General features: G+C 40.2%; 1 protein-coding gene across 2 annotated transcripts in view; it reads right to left on the bottom strand.

Moving 5' to 3' along the window:
* The window catches only part of VANGL1 (VANGL planar cell polarity protein 1), a 57137-nt gene extending 34743 nt beyond the window's left edge, over positions 1 to 22394 (bottom strand). Inside the window, exons 1-2 of one of the 2 annotated variants that reach the window (XM_074263157.1) lie at positions 22230 to 22394; positions 6495 to 6708 (exon numbers count right to left, since the gene is read on the bottom strand). In XM_074263157.1, coding sequence (XP_074119258.1) covers positions 6495 to 6565 — 71 coding nt within the window. In that variant the 5' untranslated portion in view covers positions 6566 to 6708; positions 22230 to 22394. The remainder of the gene's footprint in view (positions 1 to 6494; positions 6709 to 22229) is intronic. The other variant, XM_074263159.1, reaches the window with a different exon arrangement.
* Between the last annotated feature and the right edge of the window lie 235 nt (positions 22395 to 22629).

The raw sequence follows: 22629 nt of genomic DNA, 5'->3' as shown, positions 1-22629 counted from the left end.
CCTCTTTGCAGCATATTATCATAGCACCCAATACCACAGACCTTAAAGTAAAGAGCTGCCAGATGTCATCAGGGTAGGGGGTAATGTTTATAGGACCATAACACCAGAGATCCAGAAGGGACCTTGGAGGCCTTCTAAGTCAAATGCCCCCATTTTACATATGAGTAAAATAAGGAGACTGACTTGTTCATGAGCAGGAGCAGGAGTCTCTGACTTCTCCCTGAAACAAAGCCTGATCTTCATTACATCAGACTTCAGACATTTTTCTCTAGTTGTCCCCCAATTCTTGGAACGTTTTTACTGCTCATTATCATTTATTGGGTTCCTGGCCATCTTTTAATTTCCAACTAAAATCCCATATTTCAAAAGACATCCTTCCCAAATGCTCTCAATTCTAGTATCTTCCCTCTTTTAAATGTTTTCCATTTATCCTGTATTTAACTTGCACGTACATATTTGTTTGCTCTCATTGGATTGTGAGCTCCTTCAGGACAGAGACTATTTTTTGCTCAGCTCTTAGCAGTGCCAGACATACAGTAGGCACTTAATTGTTGACTGACGACATCAATATTTTGACATCATTTTATGGCAAGTCATGGAATGTCATAGCCCATGAACAATTAAAGCAACAGGTGATTCTCTCTCCTCCATCCCCAGCCCAGGTCTCTATCTACTAAGCCACACTGCCTCTCATTAGTGATTTATTATAGTTTGTATCTCAGTGAGTTCATAATATTAATAGCTCATATTTATATAACTATTGAAGGTGGGGTTTTTCCATCTTAGTTCTCATACTACATCCCCATCCTCTCTTATCCTTTACTTTATCATAATAAGTTGGTCCCCACTTTTTCTCTTCCCTAATCCTAGACAAAGGCCTTCTTCCAGGTCCTGCCTGATTCTGAAGCTCTCTAAATTAATCCACTGTCAGTTTTGAGACTATTCCTGTTACTTGGAGCTGTGTGGGGGTGCTGTTTGTCCTTCATTCTCAGGGAGGACCATGACATCAGGGAGGGGATGCTAGGGCATGCAAGTGAACTGGACTGAAGTGAGGGAGAGCTGGGAAAGATCACATGCCTCACTTTCCCCTCCAGAACCATCTGATGGTCCAGTGGCCAGATATAGATCAGGATGATGGCCCTGGATGAAATGGGAGACCTTGCCCTTTTTAAGCTCAGTCTTCAACAAGTCTGTTTGATTGAGAAAGTTCAAAATAAAAGACATCTCTGCTGGAAAGCAATTCTTCATTTTTATTTAATTTTGTTCTAATTCTTCTACCCTTCCAGTCTCAAGCATTCCTGAGCTTCTCTACAGTAAAACTGATGGAGAAATACTAATCTACACAAAAACAGTGGCCTAAGAGTACGTTCCTACCCAACATTCCCAAACTAAATGGAAATTCTCCTGAGACCAAAGCTTTACAGCCAGGCTATAAAACTCAGACAAGAGCTAGACAGTTCACATTTGTCCATCAACCTGGAAACTGGACTACCCTCAGAGGGTAATCACAATGTCATCAGGAGTATCAAGTTCAGAACCATTTTATCGTTCCTCTTTTGAAATCAGACTCTTACTGAAATTACAGGGAGAAAAAAGTATAGTCCATTTCGTATCCAACTGTCCTATTCAGATCTATTCAAATTCTGAGCATGTCTAAAAAAAAAAATCAAAACAAAAACTCTCACTCAGTTTTCATAGACACCCCTACCTGGATAATGCTCTGTGCTTGGCTGGATTGAAGGACTTTCTCATTAATTAGTCCTTGGACAGGTACTATTACTGCTCGGAACACTGATAAAGGACACATTGCTATGTACCATTTATAAACTATATCCCTTGCCCTAGGGGGTTCACAATCTCTGTATCACAGATAATATACCTCAGTCACAGAATTCATTCACCCAATAGAGTGGTTAAAGCTCAGCAGTGTGGGCAGCTAGTCGATTGCATGCATCTATAAATCTCATCACAGTCCAGATAACTTAAGAACAATTTCATGGGATAAGAAGCCGGAAGGGAAATCATCTGGCCCAGCTCCCTCATTTTCTAGATAAACAAAGAGATTCATGACTTTTCCAAGGTTATTCATGTAGCAAGAGGGAGAGGATTCAAACTTAGCTCTGAATTTAAATTCCATGCTTATAATACCACAATGTCTATTGAGCTCACCAGATATTTGAATCAATCCATGATCTGGTATATATGTTCACCTGTCTCTAGTAGAATTCAAAGTTTCATAGAATTACTGAGTAGCAGAGGGGAAAGGGATCTCCGACCACAGCTGCCTGGTTGTTCTCAAAAACAAACCCATGTGTAGAACTGAGCAAAACAAGTGGGGAAGAAGAAAAAGCCCCTGAAAAATGTCTATTCAGATTTCGTGTTTGCACCAATTAGATATTGTGAGTTTGTCAAGACATCCAGCCTATAAGCCTTGGTTTTCTCCTCTGAAAAATGGGGGAAATAAAACTTCAACTACCTCCCTCCCAGGGTTAAGATAATATTATATCAAAGATTTGTTTCTCATCAGCAGTTCAGTGATTCAAGGCAATTCCAATAAACTTTGGATGGAAAATGCCATCATAATCGGAGAAAAAACTATGGAGACTGAATGTAAATCAACTTTTTTTCTTCCTTTTTTTTCCTCATGGTTCTTCCCTTTTGTTCTGATTTTTCTTTCTCAATATGATTCATATGGAAATGTTTAAAAATGAATATACATGTATAAATTAAAAAATGTTGATTTACATGTAACTGGAACAAATGAAAATTTTTAAATGGAAAAAAGGATGATCTTATATCAAACAGCTCTCTGGATTGTGAAAATTTATACAAATGTAAGATTAATAGGATCATAGATTTAGAGTTAGAAGGACCTTTTGAGATAATCTGGTCATAGAGTCTTAGGATCTCAGACATCAATATATTTCAAAATGTCATTTGGTTCAATTCTTTCTTTTTCCATATGCTAATACGGTGGCCCACTTGTGACTTGCCCCAAAATGACAAAGGTAAAAAGTAGTAGAGATGGGATTTGAACCCGATCTTTGACTTCAAATCCACCATTCTTTCCATGGTATCACACTAACATTCATTCCACAGATGAAGAAACCGAAGTTCGAGAAATCCACCATCCTACAAATGGGTGAGCAGAGAAGTTGGGGGCAATCAGGTCTGCTGTGTCCAAATGCAGGCAGTTTTCATTAGGCCAGAAGGCCTATAAACATGGAGACATCTCAGAAAAGCATTTAATATGCATGAGTGTGACCCTCCAACGGGCGCTATAGAACTGCTAGTGATTATTCTCACTCAACCACAGCAAAAGCCAATCTGCAAAGTGCCCCCCTGTGCAGGAGGCAGACTACCCAAGAAGTATACAAGATGTAGGATCACAGGCTTAGAGCAGCCCAGGCCCTTCATCGTCAGATCCCTTTCTTTTTTTACAAACCAGAAAAAAAGAGGGACTTGCTGCAAGTCACACAGGAATGAGTGTCAGGTGCACAGATCCTGTGAGTTGAATCTTAGCACTCTTCCCCATGTCACAGTGTTTTCCCAGCAGAAAGAATACCCCATCTTCGATTCAAATGCTGCCCCAAGCAAGTTAATTACAGGATAGTCATAAATCTTGAAGTCTGTGATCTTAATACTCCATGACCAAATTATTTCAAAGGGCCCTTTCTAGCTCTAAATCCAGATTTTCACATCCAAAGAGCAATTTGGTATATCATCTTAATTTTGCAAAGAGGTAGTTGAAGTTTCAATTGTCCCCATTTTACAGAGGAGGAAAACCAAGGCTTATATTTTACTTGTTTCAGATCTCAGCTATCTCATCTGTAAAAAGGAAAGAATACTTGTTCTGTCAACTTCATAGGCTTTGTAAACCTTAACAGGGAATACTAGCAATCTCTTAGGACCCCTGGGAGGAAATGTTTTGTAAACCTTCAACAAGGAATGTAAGTGTTAATTATTATAAACACTTGGGGAGTAGGGGTGGAGTGATAATACAAATAAATGGGACATCAATTAGAATAGGATATATATATATGGAGAGAGAGAAGAAAGGTATACATGAAATGAAATTAGATCAGGGCTTACTTCAAAGAAAAAGGAGGAGGGAAGGGCTTCCTGGAAGAGGTGGTATTAGAGTTAAGCCTTGAAAGAATGGATTAGATGTCAACAGATTGAATGAGATGAGAAAAGAGGGGATTCCAGGCTAAGAAACAATGTAAACCAGTCTATCCTACTCAATTCATCTTTGAAATACCCTACTTTTCCCCTCTAAAAAAAAAAAGGCACATGCAAATCTTGAATCCTTAAAAATTCTGGTTTACATAATTTTGTGGAAGAAAAGGAACGGTGAATGTTAACAACTGAATGTTTTCAGGGTGGGTCTAGGGATTTAAGACTGAAGTTGTTATTCTCAGATGTTTATCCAATTGTTTATACTTATGCCCTAACTTGTCTCCTCATCTGAAAGGACTTCCAGAGTTCCCTGGCACCTCAGTTTTGTTTTGTTATGAATTATTGGAAAATCTCGAAAGACTCAATTCAACCTAATATTCCAAAATGAGACCTTAGTTTGGGGCTTTTGAGTCTATCTCTTGAGTCCCTTTTACCTCCCAATTCTATGAGAAAAGCCTTTCCTAGGCTTTGAAATTCACAGTGTATTTCAATAACAGGTTTGCACAGATTAGCACCTTCTCACCACTCATAGTTTTTAGAGTTACCTGATACAATTGAGGGGTTGAGGGTCTTGTTTGGATCACAGAACCAATAGATATTAGAGGCAGGGGGTCCCTTTATTTACTGATTCTTAAGGAAGACTTATTCCTATACTATGTTGCCCCATCATATTATTTATGACAGATTAATTATAATAACAATAAAAGTGCTTTCACATAATCATCCCATTTGACACTCCTCAAAAATCCCTGAAAAGTCAGTAAAGCAGGCATCATCCCCATTTCACAGAAGAGGAGCCCATGATTTAAAAACGGACTTGTCCAAAGTTACATGCTTGTAAGCAGTAGGACCAAAGCTAAAACTTGGCTAAGAATTCTGCCTTGTGCTCCTTCCACTGCACCCTGTTACTTCTCCAATTTATTCATTTTTTCAATCTTCTGACCCCGGAGCTCTATGACTCTTGCTTCCTCCTAGCCCTACCTGAAGACTTCAATTATTTTTTTAAGTTTTAATAATGACTTTTTATTTTTAAAATACATGCAAAAATAGTTTTCAACATTCACCCTTGCAAAACCTTGTGTTCTAAATTTCTCTCTCCCTTCCCTCATCCCCTCCCCTAGACAACAAGTAATCCAATATCTGTTAAACAAGTGCTATTCTTCTATATGTATTTCCAGATTTATCAAGCTGCACAAGAAAAATTGGATCAAAAAGTAAAAAAAAAAAAAAAAAAAAATGAGAAAGAAAAAAAAGCAAGCAAACAACAACAAAAAGGTGCAAATGCTATGTTGTGATTCACATTCAGTTCCCATGATTCTCTCTCTGGATACAGATGGATCTCTCCATCACAAGTCTATTGGACTGATGCCTTATTAAAATGCCAGGGGCTTGCCATGGCTTAAGAGAGCATCATGTTGAACAGATCATCCCTTTATCTGAGTAAAATTGGCTCCATAAGTTGTAATGTCTCCGAATGGACCAAGTTTTGATACAGACCTTATGTAGGCCTGTAAGCTTTGCTCAGAGAAAAGTCCTTTGTTCCACAAGCCACAGGCTACATCACCCAGGAGGACAAGATGGATGTGGGCTCGAACCCCGAGAATAGCCAGAATGAAGGGCCCAGCTCAAGCAATTGGAGCAATGGAAAGAGCTATGGGTGTACAATCAATGACCTGGTTTCAAATCCCAGCACTTTCTCTCATGCGGCCTGAACAGGCCAGGGTCTCTTGGGGGCTCACTTTCCTCGTGTGTCAAAGGAATGAGTTCGACAAATGATCCCAAAAAAATCACTTTGGAGGCTAGATGTCAGACTGTAGTGCCCAGCATAGCTACTAAGAAATAATTAACATCAAAGTATAGCTTCTAACCCATTCATCGTCAACAGGAACATCTCCCGACAGGAAAGAAAACAAATTAACACCTTCCCTTTTCATTTACATTTTTGGTTAATTGTTAAAGGAAGGGAGGGATCTTTCTGAGAAGGGCTCAGAACAGAAACACTGCAGCTGAAGTAAGAACCTTAATCTCAAATCAATTATGAAAAGAACAAGAGGCCATCCACTGTCTTTTACTAGAAAATCTAATTTGGCAGGGTAGTTACTCCTCATGCATTTTAAAAGCTCTTTCAGGATCCAGTTACCCGTATTGTCAAGGGAGACAAACTCCCGGCTCTCCCAACTCTATTGCACTCTAGTTCGAAATGTTTTAACCGGTGCAACAATTTCAACAGCATCAGTGGGAGAGGCAACGCTCGAACGCCGGCTGGAACATTTCCCAGATAAGGAAGAGGGGAATAATCAATAAAGTTTACTTACCCCTGTCTGTGAGATTTCTTGGAGTGACTTGAATAGTAAGAATATCCAGAGTATGTAGATTCGGTATCCATAGCAGAGAGCACCTCACCCTTTGGCAAGGGGCAGGTATTGGTTTTCCTTGGGAGAAAAGGACCACCGCGATCTTGCTTCTCCCCAGTGGTCCTCCTGAGATGCAGCGGAGGGCTCTGGAGGGGCGGTCTTTAACTTCTTCGACCTTGAGAAAGGGTAAGAAAAAGATACTTTAGCCTGCAACATTCACCTAAAAAGGGAAAAATGAAATATTACAGCAGCAGTACAACCAGAAGCAACTCAATGTTCAGAATTTTGATGAAGCAGTAGTAAGATAAGAGATGGAAGAGGTAGGTCAATATTAATGTTAACTAGACATCTAGAAAGGGATCCAAGTCCAGGTTTCCTATCCCCTGCAGTTCAGTCACCCTACACACATCCTATTATGTTTAGAGTAAGTCAGTCATCAAACCACCTTCTCCCCCCCTACCCAATTTTTCAGTCGGAAACAAGAAGAATAGTGCCTTTCTTCTGTTATTTCCCATTTATCCTACATACAGTGTATGTGTGCATGTATGTCTGTATATATTGTCTTCTCTATTAGACTGTAAGTTTCTTGTCTTGCCACTGGATTTAGATCACTCTGTAGCAGAGAATGAGACTTTATACAACTCTTCCTCCCTAAAATCCTATTCAGGAGCACATCAAGACATCACATGATGTTACCAATCCTCTTTAGAGGAAGGAACATAAGTTTCTTGAACTTATAAACTGCCTTTTGCCTTTCTTTGTATCCCCAGTGCTTGGCACAGTGGGTGGCAAACAGAAGGCATTTAATAAATGCTTATTGACTAGCTGCCTTCCCAACATTCAGGTACATTACAATGAATGAACATATCATCAAAAAAAAAAAAAAAAAGTCAGAAGAGCAGAGTTCAAATCTTGCCTCAAATATTCACTACTTGTGAGAACTGAGCCTGTATTTCTTTTCTAAAACTAAGGTAATCACACCTGCTACAGACAGTGCTTGAAAGCAGTGGTGAGAGCCACTAATCACAGCATGCTGCTTCCTGCAGGCCACACATTGATTTAATTTTAAAATGTAATATTATTTGTTCTTAATATTTTTAAATTAATTTTGTTAAATATTTTCCAATTACATTTCAATCCGGTTTGTTCAGTACTCGGGAACATTGTGACACCTCTGGCTGAGGGGACTGACTACCACAATTTTTTACAAGCGCTATGTAGGTATGGTGGTAGAGAGAGTTGTAACAGTAGCAGTAGTAGTGATGGTGGCAGAGGTGGTGGTAGTAGTAGTAGTAACATTTAAAACTAAAATGAAATTGATCTTATTTTTAGTATTTTTTTCCTCCTCAAATTATATTTACCAAACTATGTAACAGTTGTATCCATCCAATTGAAGTAAGCTACTTAAGAGTAGGAACTGCTGGATTGTTTTTATTTATTTTTGCTCTTGTCTTTAAATGTTTCCCTAGTTGCTAACATAGCATTGGGCACATAATATCGGTCACACAATAAATGCTGACTAGTGAGTTGTCCGAAGTCACATAGGTACTAAAAGGGCAGCCTTGGGGGGTTTGAATTTAATGTGATTAATTTATGTAAAGTGCTCTCTGTATACTTTCAAATGCCAAATAAATGTCAATTATTCCTATTAGCTGATTGGAAAGAGCCAGATCCACCGGCTCCAAATGCATTGTTTTTCCATGCTAAGTCTGCACTGTTCTATCCACACCCAATATCTGCCATCAGTGAAACAGTTTTCAGTGTAAAAAGTGTCCTAAGTCCACCTTGTTGGCCTTACTAATCGTAGTAACTATACACAGCTCATTCTCACAGTGAATACAGCAAAACATGAAAAGCCCCAGAATTCTTGGAAAAGGAAAGCACCCACCCTTGGGAATCCCAAAGCTGTGCTTCCTTCCTTGCATCCCACCACACTGGAACCCTGTTCCATCTGTCATCTGCTTCCTTCACATCACCATCCAAACATAACAGCTCTTGTCTGAAGCTCCATATGGGAGCTGGAACAGCAGGCCCAGACAACTGCAGTGAAAGAGCTATGCATGTGTCAGGGAAAATAAAGACTGCAAATCCAAAGCCAAGCAGAGCTGGAGTCGAGAGAGGCAGCTGCCCCAACGACTCTGGAAGCAGGCTTGTCTCCCTTTATACAAATCCTATAGACTGGCATATACTTTCTGATGTATTTTAACTGTTTATAAAATTTCAAAATTTTAAGACACATCATTTCTGGGGAGGATATTATAGAAACTGAATCCCTAGCTGTCTTCAATTTTTAAATCAAATTTGTGGAAATATGTATAGAAGAATTGTATATGTTTAACATATATTGTTGGATTACTTGCCATCTAGTGGGAGAAGGGAGGGAAAAAAATTTGGCACACAAGGTTTTGCAAGGGTGAATGTTGAAAATTATCCATGCATATGTTTTGGAAATAAAAAGCTTTAAATAAATTTAAATCAAATGCTTTTTACCAAAGTCTTTCTTGATCCTCTCTTTTCCCCAAATGGCAAGTGGTCCCCAATTCCTTTATACTTAGTTTGTATTTACACATATACCCACATACATATGTCCCCTAAATAAAATGAAGAAAAATGTTCAATTTCTTCTTCTCCTCCCCCTTTCCTTTTCCCTCTTCTTTTTTCTCTCCCTTTCTCTTCCTTTTTCTCCTCTCCTCTTTCTCCTCCTTCATTTCTTCTTCTTCTTCTATTTCATTTCTTCATCATTTTCATCTTCATTATCTTAGTCTTCATGTGTAGCACCAAAGTCAGTACGGTGCAGATCACACAGCAAATGAGTAAAATATGACTATTGACCAATTGATGAAAAGATTTTAGAGATACATCATTTAGCCTAATCTCTCCATTTTACAAAAGAAGCAACCTGCTCGTTTAGAAGAACATCGGAGCCTTCAAAATCACGGGAAAAAATACATCCAAGAACCTTACAAAAAACCAAGTGGGGGTTCACTTCATCTTGTCACAAACTTTTTAAGTTTAGCTTCATCATTTCAGTGCTGCCACAAGAATTTACTGCATTATGCCATGATAAGTAAGCTTCCCTTTAGGTTTTTTTCCCTAACACATTTCAGGTGAGTGTGGTACAACAGACTGAGTGATGGACTATGACTTGAGTTCTAAAGTGCCACCTCTGATACTTAACTTTGTGACAGGTAAAAAGCCAACTGATCCCTCTCAGTCTCGGTTGCCTCATTTGTAAAATGGAAATAATTATGGCATTGTGAGGTTTGAATGTGATTAATTTATGAAAAGTGCTTTTCGTACACTTTCAAATGCCAAATAAATATAAATTATTCTTATTAGTTGATTGGAAAGAGTCAGATCCAGAGATTTAAAAGGCTGTGTGGTCCCAGAAAAATCACTTTTCTGTGTCTATTCCTTAAACTGGGGTATTTTCTTTTCAAAAGATTATGAGGATGAAATAATAAAATGGAAAAAATAAAATAAAACAAACTGAAAAGAATCACTGACTCCAGCTTTGAGGGAGCCAAGAAGAATTAGAGAGGGGAATATAGATTTGCCACCCCTCCTTCAGAATCCCCTGGTTGGGGATCCTCCACCACCACTGTTCCATCCTAGCTTGTGCTGACACCATTCCACTCACTCACAAATGACTTTCTAATGTCAAATTGAGGTGTCTCTTCTCAGGCCCCATCTTCTCTGATTTTCTTTGGCATGGCTGTGACTTTGACATTATATTATCACCCTTTCTGTTGGTCTTGCCTCCCTTGGTTTCTATAATATTGCTTTACCTATTTCTACTCCCTTTTCTCTCATGGTTCTCTGTCAATCTTCCTCTTTCTTCCCTCCACGTATATGAAGTATATTTCAATTCAATGTGCTTTTATTGAGCACATTTATTACTATGTACTAGACACTATATTAGATGATGATATAAAGACAAATATGAAACTTGAACTTGAACCTAGGAAATTAGTCTTTGGGGGAATACAATAATGAATGGAGAGTGGTAGAGTCCTGGAGGGGGTACCATATTTATTTTGCACATACAGTCATCTCTTCCACATTGAGGCTTTCTCCAGTGTGGTTATGATATACCATGGGTCGACATAAGAAAGTAAATGGGAATTCTGAGGAAGTTTTGCAGAAGCTTCAAACACACAAAGGCCAGCAGATGACACAGAAAAAGTTTATAAATTTCAGAAATGCATAAAATATATGTATAGTACTACATAAAATCAATATAGTTTATCTTTTAATACCTTAATGATTCAGACTTCTTTTCTGGTATGAAGGGAGGGCCAGAAAACTTGACATGGATTTTCTAGATCTCAGGGGCACTATACCCCTAATTCCCAAGAAGTGGGGGTTACTACTTATCTGAGTATATGTTTCTTCTCTTTCAGGAACTTTCAGAGAAGTTACCTGCTACCAGTAGTGCATGAACCTTCCTTGGTTCATTTGTCTTCAGTAATTAGCCAGTTAGCTCAAAGCAATGATATTAACTGCATCACATAGCAAGGCCAGCAAATAGAGAGAAGGAAGACTGATAAATGGAGTGAATTTATTAAGCATTTGCTAGCAAGGATACAGTGGGAAGACAATCAGGAAGTAGCACAGAGGAGCGCTTAGGGCCCAGCTATATAAAGTTTCTGCACATCTATCAAATCCAGGGGAGTTTCCAGTGAGAAGAAACTGCTAGAGTAAAGATACAAATCACTCCATACACCTGGAGCATGCTCTGTCACAAACATCCTCAGCTGGAGTGGGAAGAACATACAGGAAAAGTAAAAAAAAAAAATACACTAGGGATAAAGGCTCTGAGCTCAGGTAGCTCCTGTCCCAATGTGGCAGGTTCCAAACTGCCTTGCCCTCCTTGTGTGCCCATCCATTTGCAGCTCTGCTAGGTTCTGTGGGCCTGTCCTAAACAGCTAAGCTGTTAATGTCCAGGGACATCTCTTTGAATTTAATAAAACTCCTCCTATCTAATGTCCTTGATAGACTGCACGTACTCCCTTCTGGGTGTGCACAAAGCTACAATATGCTATGGCCAAAGTGATGGAGAGAAGGGAAAAATCCCAACCTCCTGATTTACTCCCAAGGACTGGGTTCTTCTTCCAAAGCTGGCCATCTTTTCTGCTACCAAAATTCACCTTCCTTGGAGCTCTCTCCTGCCTCCACTGACCCCTTAGAAAAAGAGTCCTTAACCTACGGGTCAAAAACTTATTTTACAGTATTGTATTTCAAAAGAATTGGCTTCCCTTATAATCCTGTGTATTTTGTTTTGGTATATTTAAAAACATTATTCAGAGAAGGGGTGTGTAAGCTTCATAAGACTGCCAAAAGACTCCATCCAAGCAGGAGTGTACCAGATCCAACTCAAATCTGCTCAAGTCAATTGTGAAATGTTCAGTGTGAGCATTTGTGTCTTGGAAAAAATGGCAAACAATAAATTAGGGCTTGATTTACTGTACTATTGATTGTATAGGCTTAAGAAAGTGATGAAGAAAATGTTAATAATGAAGATTAAAATTTTAAAGTACGCCCAGTATTCACTTCTTTTTTTTTTTTTTTTTTTTTTTTTTTTTTGAAAGCCAGTTGTTAAATGTTACTAAGTGCATCCTTGGATATATGATATACCAAAAAGATTAAGAACCTCTGCTCTGGAGTGTCTTTATTGAGACTACCAAATAATTGACTAATCCTGGCCAACTAAGTTTGAATGCCATTAAATTGGAACAAAGAGCATGTTTACTCTTGTAAAAGGATAACCTTTTAAAGAGACATTCTTTGCCCTAAAAGCAACTTGTCTGTTATCTGTGCATTATATTCTCTGACTTCTTCAGTTTAAATGGGCCTTTAAGATGGAATCTTTATATTTTGTTTAAGCTTCTACCCCTTGATTTTTCCAAAACAAACAAGTTTTCCCTGGCTACCACTTTCTAATCTGTATTGTTTCCACCATTTTAGGTTGCAATCTCCTCTAGGGCAAAAGCTATTTAAGAGTTTGCATTTGCATTTTTGGCAGCAAGAGTACCAGGGCCCAGCTAGGCAGACTCATTTTCCTGGGTGTAAATCCAGCCTCAAGACACTTACTAGCCAGGTGACCCTGGACAAGTCACTTAACCCTGTTTACCTCAGTTTCCTCATCTGTAAAGAGAGATGGAGAAGAAAATGGCAAACCGCTCCAATGTCTTTGCCAAGAATAACCCAAATGGGGTCACAAAGAATCAGACACAACTGAAATAACTGAAAATTCAGAGCATTTAGCAATGGTTGGCAAGAAGTACACTTTTTTTCCCCTGAGGCAATTGGGGTTGTGACTTGCCCAGGGTTCCACAGCTAGCAAGTGTTAAGTGTCTGAGACCAGATTTGAACTCGGGTCCTCCTGAATTCAGGGCTGGTGCTCTATTCACTGCGCCACCTAGCTGCCCCTATATTATAATTATTTTTTAATTTTTTTGTTTTTTCCCTGAGGCTGGGGTTAAGTGACTTGCCCAGGGTCACACAGCTAGCAAGTGTTAAGTGTCTGAGACCAAATTTGAACTCAGGCCCTCCTGATTTCAGGGCTGGTGCTCTATCCACTTCGCCACCTAGCTGCTCCCCAAGAAGTACACTTTCAAAGAAAGCTTTTTCATCCATCCATCCATCCCTTCATTCCCCTCTTCCCTTCCATGTCCACAATCCAGAGACAAGTAGGTAGAAAAATGGTTAGAGCATTAGGCCCAGAGTCAGAAAGAGCTGAGTTCAAACCCAGGCTCAGGAAATTGTTAGCAGTGTTACACTGTGCAAGTCATTTAATTTCTGCCTGCCTCAGTTTCCTGAATTATAAAATGAGGATAATAATAGCATCTACTTTACAGAATAGTTGTGAGGCTCAAATGAGATATGATTTGTAAGGTTCTTAGCATAATGCCCAGCACATAATAAGTACATTTAAAAAAATGACTGCACTTTCCTCAGGGCCACTCAAATCAGGAGACCACAAAAACCAATTCACTTCCTCTAATAGACCATTCCCAGTCAAAGAATTTACAGGAGCTCCAGTGAGAAAAATGCAGAGCAGCACCAAACTGCTAACTAATTCAATTTAACTGTAAATTAAGGAAAAGGAAGGAAGGTGAAGACGGCACCAAACCCATAAAATCTCAGGTTAATTTATTTAAAAATAGGCTTGATAGTCTGGACAACAGGTCTGTGGTACTTAAGCAGGAAATATACCCCGAAGGTTATCATCTCAACTGTGTTATTTACAAGATAATATGATGTGCAAGTAAGGCTGTTACAAAACTCTCAGAAGCAAGAGCCAGAACTTATCAGGAAACACAATAAAGCACCGAAAGAGAGCTCCATTTTCAATCAACAAGCATTAATTAAGCACCTAGTATTGCCAGGCATTTGTGCTAAGCACCGAGAAAGCAAACAAAGGCAAAAGTCAGTCCCTGCACTCTAATAACCATAAATATAAATGGATGGCAGAAGGGACAGGGGAAGGGATAATTGCTTTTGATAGACTTTAATCTAAACTGGAAACAATTTGATTTTAGAATCATAAGAGTGTAGGGCTGAAAATAGGTTACAAATAATAAAATGTTTAAATCATAGAATGTTATCAATAATAAAATGCTAAAGGGAAGGTTTTTGTCCAATCTACTTTTTACAAATGGTGTAAATAGAGGCCATTGCCACTAGTTAGAATCTGCTCTCTTCTCCATTTTGATCTCTTAGTAAAACATTCAACTCTATACTGTTTTCATTCTCTCCAGTCTCTTGCTCCTTTACCCCAGAGCAGATCTTGCCCTGGAAAACTCAACCTTGGATCAAATTCACCATCCATTGCTTTTGCTCTACTGTTATCCTACTGAACAAAGCTGGAGAATGTCACCAAGCACTACTGCCTGGGTTATATAATCTCAATCGGGCCCTCACTGCTGCAAAGCTATCCTTTTATACTTCCCTGATGGAGTTGATATTTCATTCATTTCAGAGGCTTTTTCAAATCTTTTCATTACTTCTCAAACTTCTCATAACAACTCTATTCCAAAAAATGGAGGTTATTTACCAAGATCTCTCTTCTTCCTCATCTCAAATCCCTCATGTGCCTTCCCCTAATAGCTCCTTACTGTATCCTGATATATACCACATATTTGTCTTGTGGGACAACTCAGTGGCAAGCCTAGAGTCAGAAAGAACTATTTTCCTGAGTTCAATTTGGGCCTCAGACATTTACTTGCTGCCTCAGTTTTCTCATTTGTATCTTTCCTCATACAGTATCTTTGCTAAGAAAACACTAAATGGGACCGGAAGAATTGGACAGGACTGAAAAATGACTAAAAAAACAACACCCATTTAGATTCTGGAACCAAATGGTAAACATCTTAGGAAAGACCTTCTTAGTCTTTATTGAGTGAAAAGCAGAGTTCAGTAATTCCTCCCAGGATTTCTCCTAAAGTCATATTTAACAGAGATGAATATCATATAAGGGATAAGTCAGAGATTCCTGACCTTTCGGGGATCACAGACCCCCCAAATCTAAATAAATCCTATAAAATCTAATAAGTCTAATAAAACTTACAGATCCCTTTTCTGAATGTTTTCTAAATGTATAAAATTAAATATACAGGATTACAAAAGGGAGCAATTATACTGAAATGCGGTCATCAAAACTTTTTTTTTTTTTTTTTTTTTTTTTAAAGAATGAGTTCATAAACATCAGTTAAGTAGAAATCCATAGCCAGGACAAGAATGAATTTTGGAAATAATGGTAGCAAAAATAAAGCAGCTCTCATCGATAATGAAAAGATTAAAAATATGGGTCGAAAAATGATATTCCCTTTCAAACAAAGAGCTTCTCCCTAGTTTTAAAATCTACCTTAAAATGAACACACAAAATAATAGACTGAATTTGAAAAGTGGAGCTCATCTCACATTCTTTGTGGATGATTTCCCAGTATAACTATTTATAATACAATACTTATCCTTCTAAGTTCTTTTGAGTAGTATTACTGGCTTTCTTCCCACCCCCCAACTCCCCTTAAGTGGGTAATTTCAAGTCATGGAGGAAAAGCCCTGAGCAAAGGCCAAGTCCTATTCATATGGAGCTTCTCCAAATGCTCCTAATCACAGATGACTTTGTACAAGCGGTACTAAGCCCCAGGACACAATGATGCCTCTTTAATGAAATCCATAGAAACGTGAAAGACATTTTCCTTTCCATCACTGCTGCTCGTAACAAAGTAGATGAAAAATACAATTTGCCCAGACTATGGGATGACATGTTGCTAAGCAAGGACAGCTCACATGTGAGAGCAGAGCCATTCTCCTAATAGGAAGTCTCTCCAACTCAGCTAGGCTGGTTCTTCAAAACAGGGAGGTTAGTGCCAGGGCCATGCTAAAAGGCTTTGCATAAGACAGACCATCTGGGGGCATAGTTTTTAACAACCCAAGGTCATTTTCATGTCAAAAAAGTATGTGTGTATATATATATGCATATATATATGTATATATATATCTATATATATACATATATATACATATCACAGAGTGAAAAAAATCACAAGATTTGTAATCAGATAACCTGTGTTTAAAAAAATGTTATCATAGAGGAAAAAGCACTAGATAGATGTACAATCAGATAATCTGTGTCAAAAAAGTGTATTATCATAGAACAAAAATCACGAGATGTGCAATAAAATAACCTGTGTCAAAAAAGTATATTATCATAGAGGAAAAATCATGAGATGTGCAATCAGATAACCCGTGTCAAAAAAGTATATAGCACAGAGTGGAAAAAGCACGAGATGTGCAATCAGATAACCCAAGGTCAAATCTCCCTCTGACACTTATTTACAGGATCCTCACAAAGTCCCTTAACCTTTCTGGGACTCAGTTTCCTTATTTGCCCCCCCCCCAAAAAAAAGGGGGGAGAGAGTTGAACTAGATAACCTCTGAGGTATTTTCCATTTCTACATTGTATTTGGGAGACTGAATTTTCTGTATTCTGCAAAAGTCCGTCTCTTTAAAATCAACATTCTCCCAGTAAGGCTCCATGGTTGTGAATCACAGAACACTATAATCTTCAATCAATCAACCCAAAGGCCAATGGAAAGACTATTAGTGGGCATAAATCAGTGGTAGTAAGCTACCAATTATTTACACATGATGAATGGCATAAAAGGCTGACCATCAAATCTTATTTTCCCCACCTATACTGCCCAAAATCTGATTCCCTTTAACATCATACATTATTGAAGAGATCTATTGTTAAGAAGGGCAGAGAAGTAACTAAACAGATAGCACATCAGGAAGATGAGTTCAAATCCAGTTCAGACACTTTGCAAGCTGTGAGACTCTGGGCAAGTCATTTAACCCTATTTGCCTCAGTTTCCTTATCTCTAAAATGAGCTTTAGAAGGAAAGGTCAATCACTCCAGTGTCTTTGCCAAGAAAATTTCAAATAGGGTCATAAAAAAATCAGACAACTAAAAATAATTATTACTAGAAAATTAAGTATAGGGCAAGGCATGGACAAGCCAAGTGCTTCATTAGTACCTGAAATATTTTTTTTTTTTTTTAAAGAAGGTCAATGGAGTACTACTGAATGAATGGAGTATGAAGATTTATAGAAAGGAACTGTTAAGAATAGAAGAAAAAAAGAGAAAAATATGATTGGGAGAGGCTGTGCTATGTAGCAAAAAGAATGCTTGCTTTGGCTCTCTGTTCCTTTAACAGATATGAGATCTCAGATATATATCCCTTTAGCTTCCTAAGATTCATGATCCTTCTCTGTAGAAAGAGAAGGTTAAGATCCATGTTCTTGTCCATCTGTATAGGGAAATATGAAATCACATATCCATCAACATACCAAAGGGAGGATTCTTCTTTAAATATAGGATTTGAAAAAGTTAGCTGTATTTTGTGGGTTTTCTTTATGTCTTGGAGCCAAAACAATCTTTTCTATGGGAATGCATCTTCAATTTTATAATTATTTTGCCATTCTGCCATTACAATAATTATGATGATTTTACCACTGGCCATCTAAAAGAATTAGTTTTATGTTAGCTTTACAGCCCCAAACATCGATCTGGTAAACCAGACAACTACAGTTAGAAAGGCTGTGGCTGTATCTAGCTGTAGGAGTTGGGAACAATATATGTAGAAACTTTTCTAATATCTTAACAATTAAAGGTACCATTTTTTCCAATCACTCATTTTATAGATAGAAGACTAGTCTGTTGTTTGTTGTTGTCCAGTTGAGTACAACTATTTGTGGTGGATGAAAGCACATCAATATTGTCCAAGGGGCTTTCTTGACTAGGATACTGGAATGATTTGCCATTTCCTTCTCCAGTGGATTAAAACAGATTAAGTGACTTGCCCAAGTTCATATAGCTTGTAAATTTCTAAGGTCTTCCTAACTTGAAGTCCAGCCTAGTGCTCTCTCTGTTCACAGAGCTATCTAGCTGCCTCAAAATATAAAACACTTTAATGTTTGCAAAGCATTTTAATGTCATATCATTTGATCCTCATAACAACCCCAGGAGACAGATGCTATTATTATTCTCATTTGATAGATAAGGATCCTGAGACCGACCCCAGAGTCATACAGGTAGCAAGTCTCTGAGGATGGATTAAATAGTTCAGTGTTTAGAATTTGGAGCTTGGAATCAGGAAATCTGTTCTAGCTTCCAAACGTGGCTTCAGATACTTATTAGCTGTGTGACCTGGAAGCAAATCACTTATTCTTGTTTTCCTCAGTTTCCTCATCTGTAAAATGAGCTGGAGAAAAAACAAAACAAACAAAACACAAACAACAAAAAACAAAAACAAAAACAAAAGCAAATGGAGAAACCTTCAAATGAAATCAGAGTTAGACATGTCTGAAATGACTTCTTGACATTTCAAGTTCTTGACCCCAGGATCTAGCACTCAATCCTCTGAACCACTTAGCTGCCTTTGAGGCTTCAGGAGATTAATTAATCTTCTGTTATGGTGGCAGAAGCTTATATGTTTTCTTAAGCACTACTATGTACTACCATGCAATTTTAAAGTCTGACAAATATTAAATATCCACAGTACTAGAGGAGTTCTTAGATAAGATGCAGCCTTTCTTTCATTAAACTTCCACTTCAGTAAACTACTTGCACACTTATAATATTCGTTTTGAAAATAATTTTCTCTTATCTATTTCTTTTCACTCTCCTTTATTACTGATCCACATGCCCTAATGCCTGGATGATGAATTAAGAGGAAAGTGAGGGGAAAGTGGAAGAGGGGAAAGAGAAAAGAGACAAACAATGGGTGAGGGAGTATATGAATGCAGGTGTTGGCAAAGAATTAGGATGAGAGAAAGTGTGGCTATGATATCCATGAATTTTGCCAGACCAGTGATCTATAGCATATGGAGAACTCATAAAATCTAGGGCTGGAAAAAATATTAGGGATTATAATATAAAGCCTTTCATTTTATAGATGAGAAAATTGAGGTCCAGATAGGCAAGAGGCAAAATGACTTCTCCATTTCCTTACCAAGAGTACCTGGATATGAATCCCAGACTAGACTATAAACCCAAAACTCTTTCTGACCTACAGCGCTTGTCTCCCCTAGCTCAATGACAATGTTTAACAATGCTTATTGTAAATTCAAAAATCCAAGTCATTTCTCTGTAACTACTCTTAAATTAATGCTGCTCTGCTACTGGTCACAAGGAAATGGCAGTCTTCTTCCACCTCCACTGAAATGTAAATTTCAATCACAACATAGTATTTTCACTTTTTTTTCTCTTTTTTTTTTTTTTCCTTTTTGATCTGATTTTTCTTGTGTAGCGTGAAATTTGTGTAAGTACAAAAGAATTGTACACTTATTATATATACATGTTTTGGATTACTTGCTGTCTAGGGAAGGGAGTGAAAGGGATGAAAAAATTTAGAAAATAAAATTTTGTAAGGATGAATGTTGAAAATTATCCATGTATATGTTTTGAAAATAAAGAACTTTAATTAAAAAAAAATAGATTTCAATTCCTACATCAGATGAAATCTCTCTGAGGTCCTATCACTTTAATCCCTCTGACAACACCTTTTTCACAGGTGTACATGTGTTTGAACAGCTGTAAGTTGTTAAGAATCTGCTTTTGTTTTGGGGATCGTTATTTTTATCTGTAGTATGATTTTTATTCAGGTGAATCCTCTTCTTCCACGCCTAATTTCCCCTCCCCCTCTTCTTCCAGGCCTTCTATTTCTTTTGTAGCAACCTCCCTAGGGTGTCTGAGATAGTGAAGGCTCAGCATAGGAGGAGTTGATAATGATGACAAGAATTGAATCCGACAGCAGAGAAGCATACATGCACCCTTAATAACAGACTAGGGCTAGTGAAGAGGAGCTCTCTTGATAAGTCAACCCCACTAAGCCAAAGCTGTACTTGGGGGGCCCCCTTCTTCTCACAACCATCCAGGAAAAGGCACTTTTACTGGCCTAATTCAATTATTTCATTAGAAATTCTACAACAATACAGCATAGAAGTCTCTTGACTAACAGGTGGGAAGCCAAATCATAAATTCTACAAAACCATCACCTATCTATTCTCAATTTCATCTCTTCCCCATAGGTAAAAATGTGACCAGTTGTCCTTCAATTATAAAGGGCATGGGGGAGGGGAGCCACAGGAGCTAGCTCTAAAAAGCTTTTTATTTTGCAACTGACAAGCCGACTTTTAATTATTTTTCTGGGATCGAGAAGTTAAATGTATCATATTGCTATCCTTTCAATTTCACATTAGTCCAAATCCAGCATATTAGCCGGCTAATGATGTCTCCAAAAGTGACACTCACAAAACTCTTTACCGCATTTTACTTTCAAATTAAGAATCAACACAGGAGTCTCCCATCCTCTTCGGGGAAACACCCCCTCCATCATTTTCTAATTACATTCAATAGCACCCCAAATCTGGGCAGGCTATAGACACGGATTATGTTGAGTGTGTTGTTTCTTTGAACTGTAAAACAAGTTTCCTTCCACAAATCAAAGCCCCAACTATATCACATTGACTTAATTCAACCCTAAAAACTCTAATTAGTGGTTACATAAAATGGCTAATTATGCCTCCCTCGATTCAGACAGTTTCTGCCATCTCTTAAAGACTCTTAGGAGACTTGTAATCAAACAACCCACCCTTTGGAAAGAGAATGCTAATTAGCATTGTTGATTAGTGACACAAGTTATAATATTTTTCAGCCGCCCCTGCAAAAGTTAAAAACGTCAGTGAAAACGCCGGATTCTTTACGGCTAACTTGCTTTTCAAAAGAGTAGCTAAAAATATACAGGCAATTCCCCCTCCCCCCTCCCTTCTCATAGTTGGCGAAAAAGAAAAAAAAAAAACAAAAACTCCATAAATGTGCATGCTAACACCTTCTAACTAGGGGTTAAAAGTCCGCGGAGCACTCTCATTAGGTAAGGATTCTGCCTACTTTGCAGGATGAATTAATTTGGTTCAAGCAACACAAGCGCCTACTACGTGCAAGTCATGTGCTAAGTGTTGGGGACACCAGGGGCAAAACTTGAAAAAACTGCCCACGAGGAAAGCGCACACACAATTGGGGGGTGGGGTGAGAGGGGAGCTGGAGTATTCGAGTGGGGAAGGGTGCAGAGTAGGATTCCGGGGCAGCCAGGCCTTCTATATCTCAAAGATCTCCCCGGACCGACGCGTTGAACACTTTTGCACGCTTTTTTACGCTTCTTTTGCCAGCCCCATTTCTCGCAGCGGTTCCTAGGCTGGGGAGGACACGCGGTCCGGTCCTGCGGTTAGTCAGTTCTCCTACGAGGGGTTTCGGCGCTGCGCCTCTTGCCAGCCTATTTCTGCTCCACCCCGGCGTTTTTTTGAAAGTAAACTCCTACCTGCCTGTTGCTCCCTGAAGCGCAGCGGGGCTCCGCCGGCCGGGCCTTTAGGGTTGGCTGAGTTATATAAGGGAGGTGTGGAAATAGGCAGCCCCCCACCCCACCCCCAGCCTCCGGGGTCACCGGCTAAAGCCCTAAACGAGGCTCTTAACTCCGCCGGGGAAGCCACGGGGAGCTTTGTTCCCCTCTGGTGGAAGTCCATTGCCGGCCCTAACGCAACTAAGTCCTGCGGCTGGCCGGCCACTCGGGGCCTCCCTGGGACCGCTGCAGCGGATAAACCGCTTGGGATGTGGCCAAGAACGGGAGGCAGAGCCTTGCTTCGCCACGTTCCGGGCGCCTCAAAAACTACGCTCCAGAGTAGCCTTTCTGAATCACGCCCCCCCCCCCCACCAGCCCAAGATAAGGGACGTGGGAAGAAGAGGGGCGTCCTGAGGCTGGGAAGGGCATCTCGGTACCAAGTACGGATGTGGAGCTGCGGAGTCGGGGAGAAGGGTGCGGCGGGAAAGGAGGGCGCATCTGTGGGAGACTGCAGGGAAGCGGGGTTCCCAGGGTCTGGGGAGAGAGAAATGGGGCGGGGTCCGCTAACGGCCAGGAACGGTAGGGGTCCCCGGCCGGGAATGACGGGAATGGGGCCCCCGAGCCCGAGAGGACGGTGGGAGCGCAGTCCCGGGGATGGAGGAGCACTGCGGGGAGATGGGAGGTGCGGGGTCCCCGGGCGGGGGGCGTCTCCCCCAGGAGGTCCGCTTCCAGGTGCTGCTCGAGGTTCAGTTCCCCAGCCCAGTCCCTCTCGGCCTTCCCCGGGGCTCACCTGGGTCCCGGCGGGTGCGGACGACCCCGGCGCGGGGTCTCGGTGCCCAGCAGCCCCCCGGCTCTGCGGCCTGCGCTGGGCTCCGTGCAGAAGCTCCGCGCAGCCCCGCCGCCGCCGCTCCGCTGCTGCTTTCCGCTTCCTGTCCCGGCACCGCCCCGCCGCCCAGAGCCCAGCCCCGCCGCCCAGAGAGCGAGCGAGCTTGCGAGCGAGATCCCGAGCCCGAGCCCGGCGCGGCTGGAAGCCAAGAAGCCGCCGGGAGCGCAGCCAGCGCCGCTCGGCGCAGCGCAGCCCTGCCCTGCCCTGCCCACCTGCAGGCACCGGGGCGGGGTCCCGGGCTCCCCCAAATGCGCGCCACCCGGGCACAGATCCCGCGCCCTGGCAGTTCCCCGCCTCACCTCGG

This window comes from Sminthopsis crassicaudata, chromosome 4 (assembly GCF_048593235.1).
Source record: "Sminthopsis crassicaudata isolate SCR6 chromosome 4, ASM4859323v1, whole genome shotgun sequence".
NCBI lineage: Eukaryota > Metazoa > Chordata > Mammalia > Dasyuromorphia > Dasyuridae > Sminthopsis > Sminthopsis crassicaudata.
Note: the sequence above shows the minus strand (reverse complement) of the source record. Positions and strands in the feature narration are given on the sequence as shown.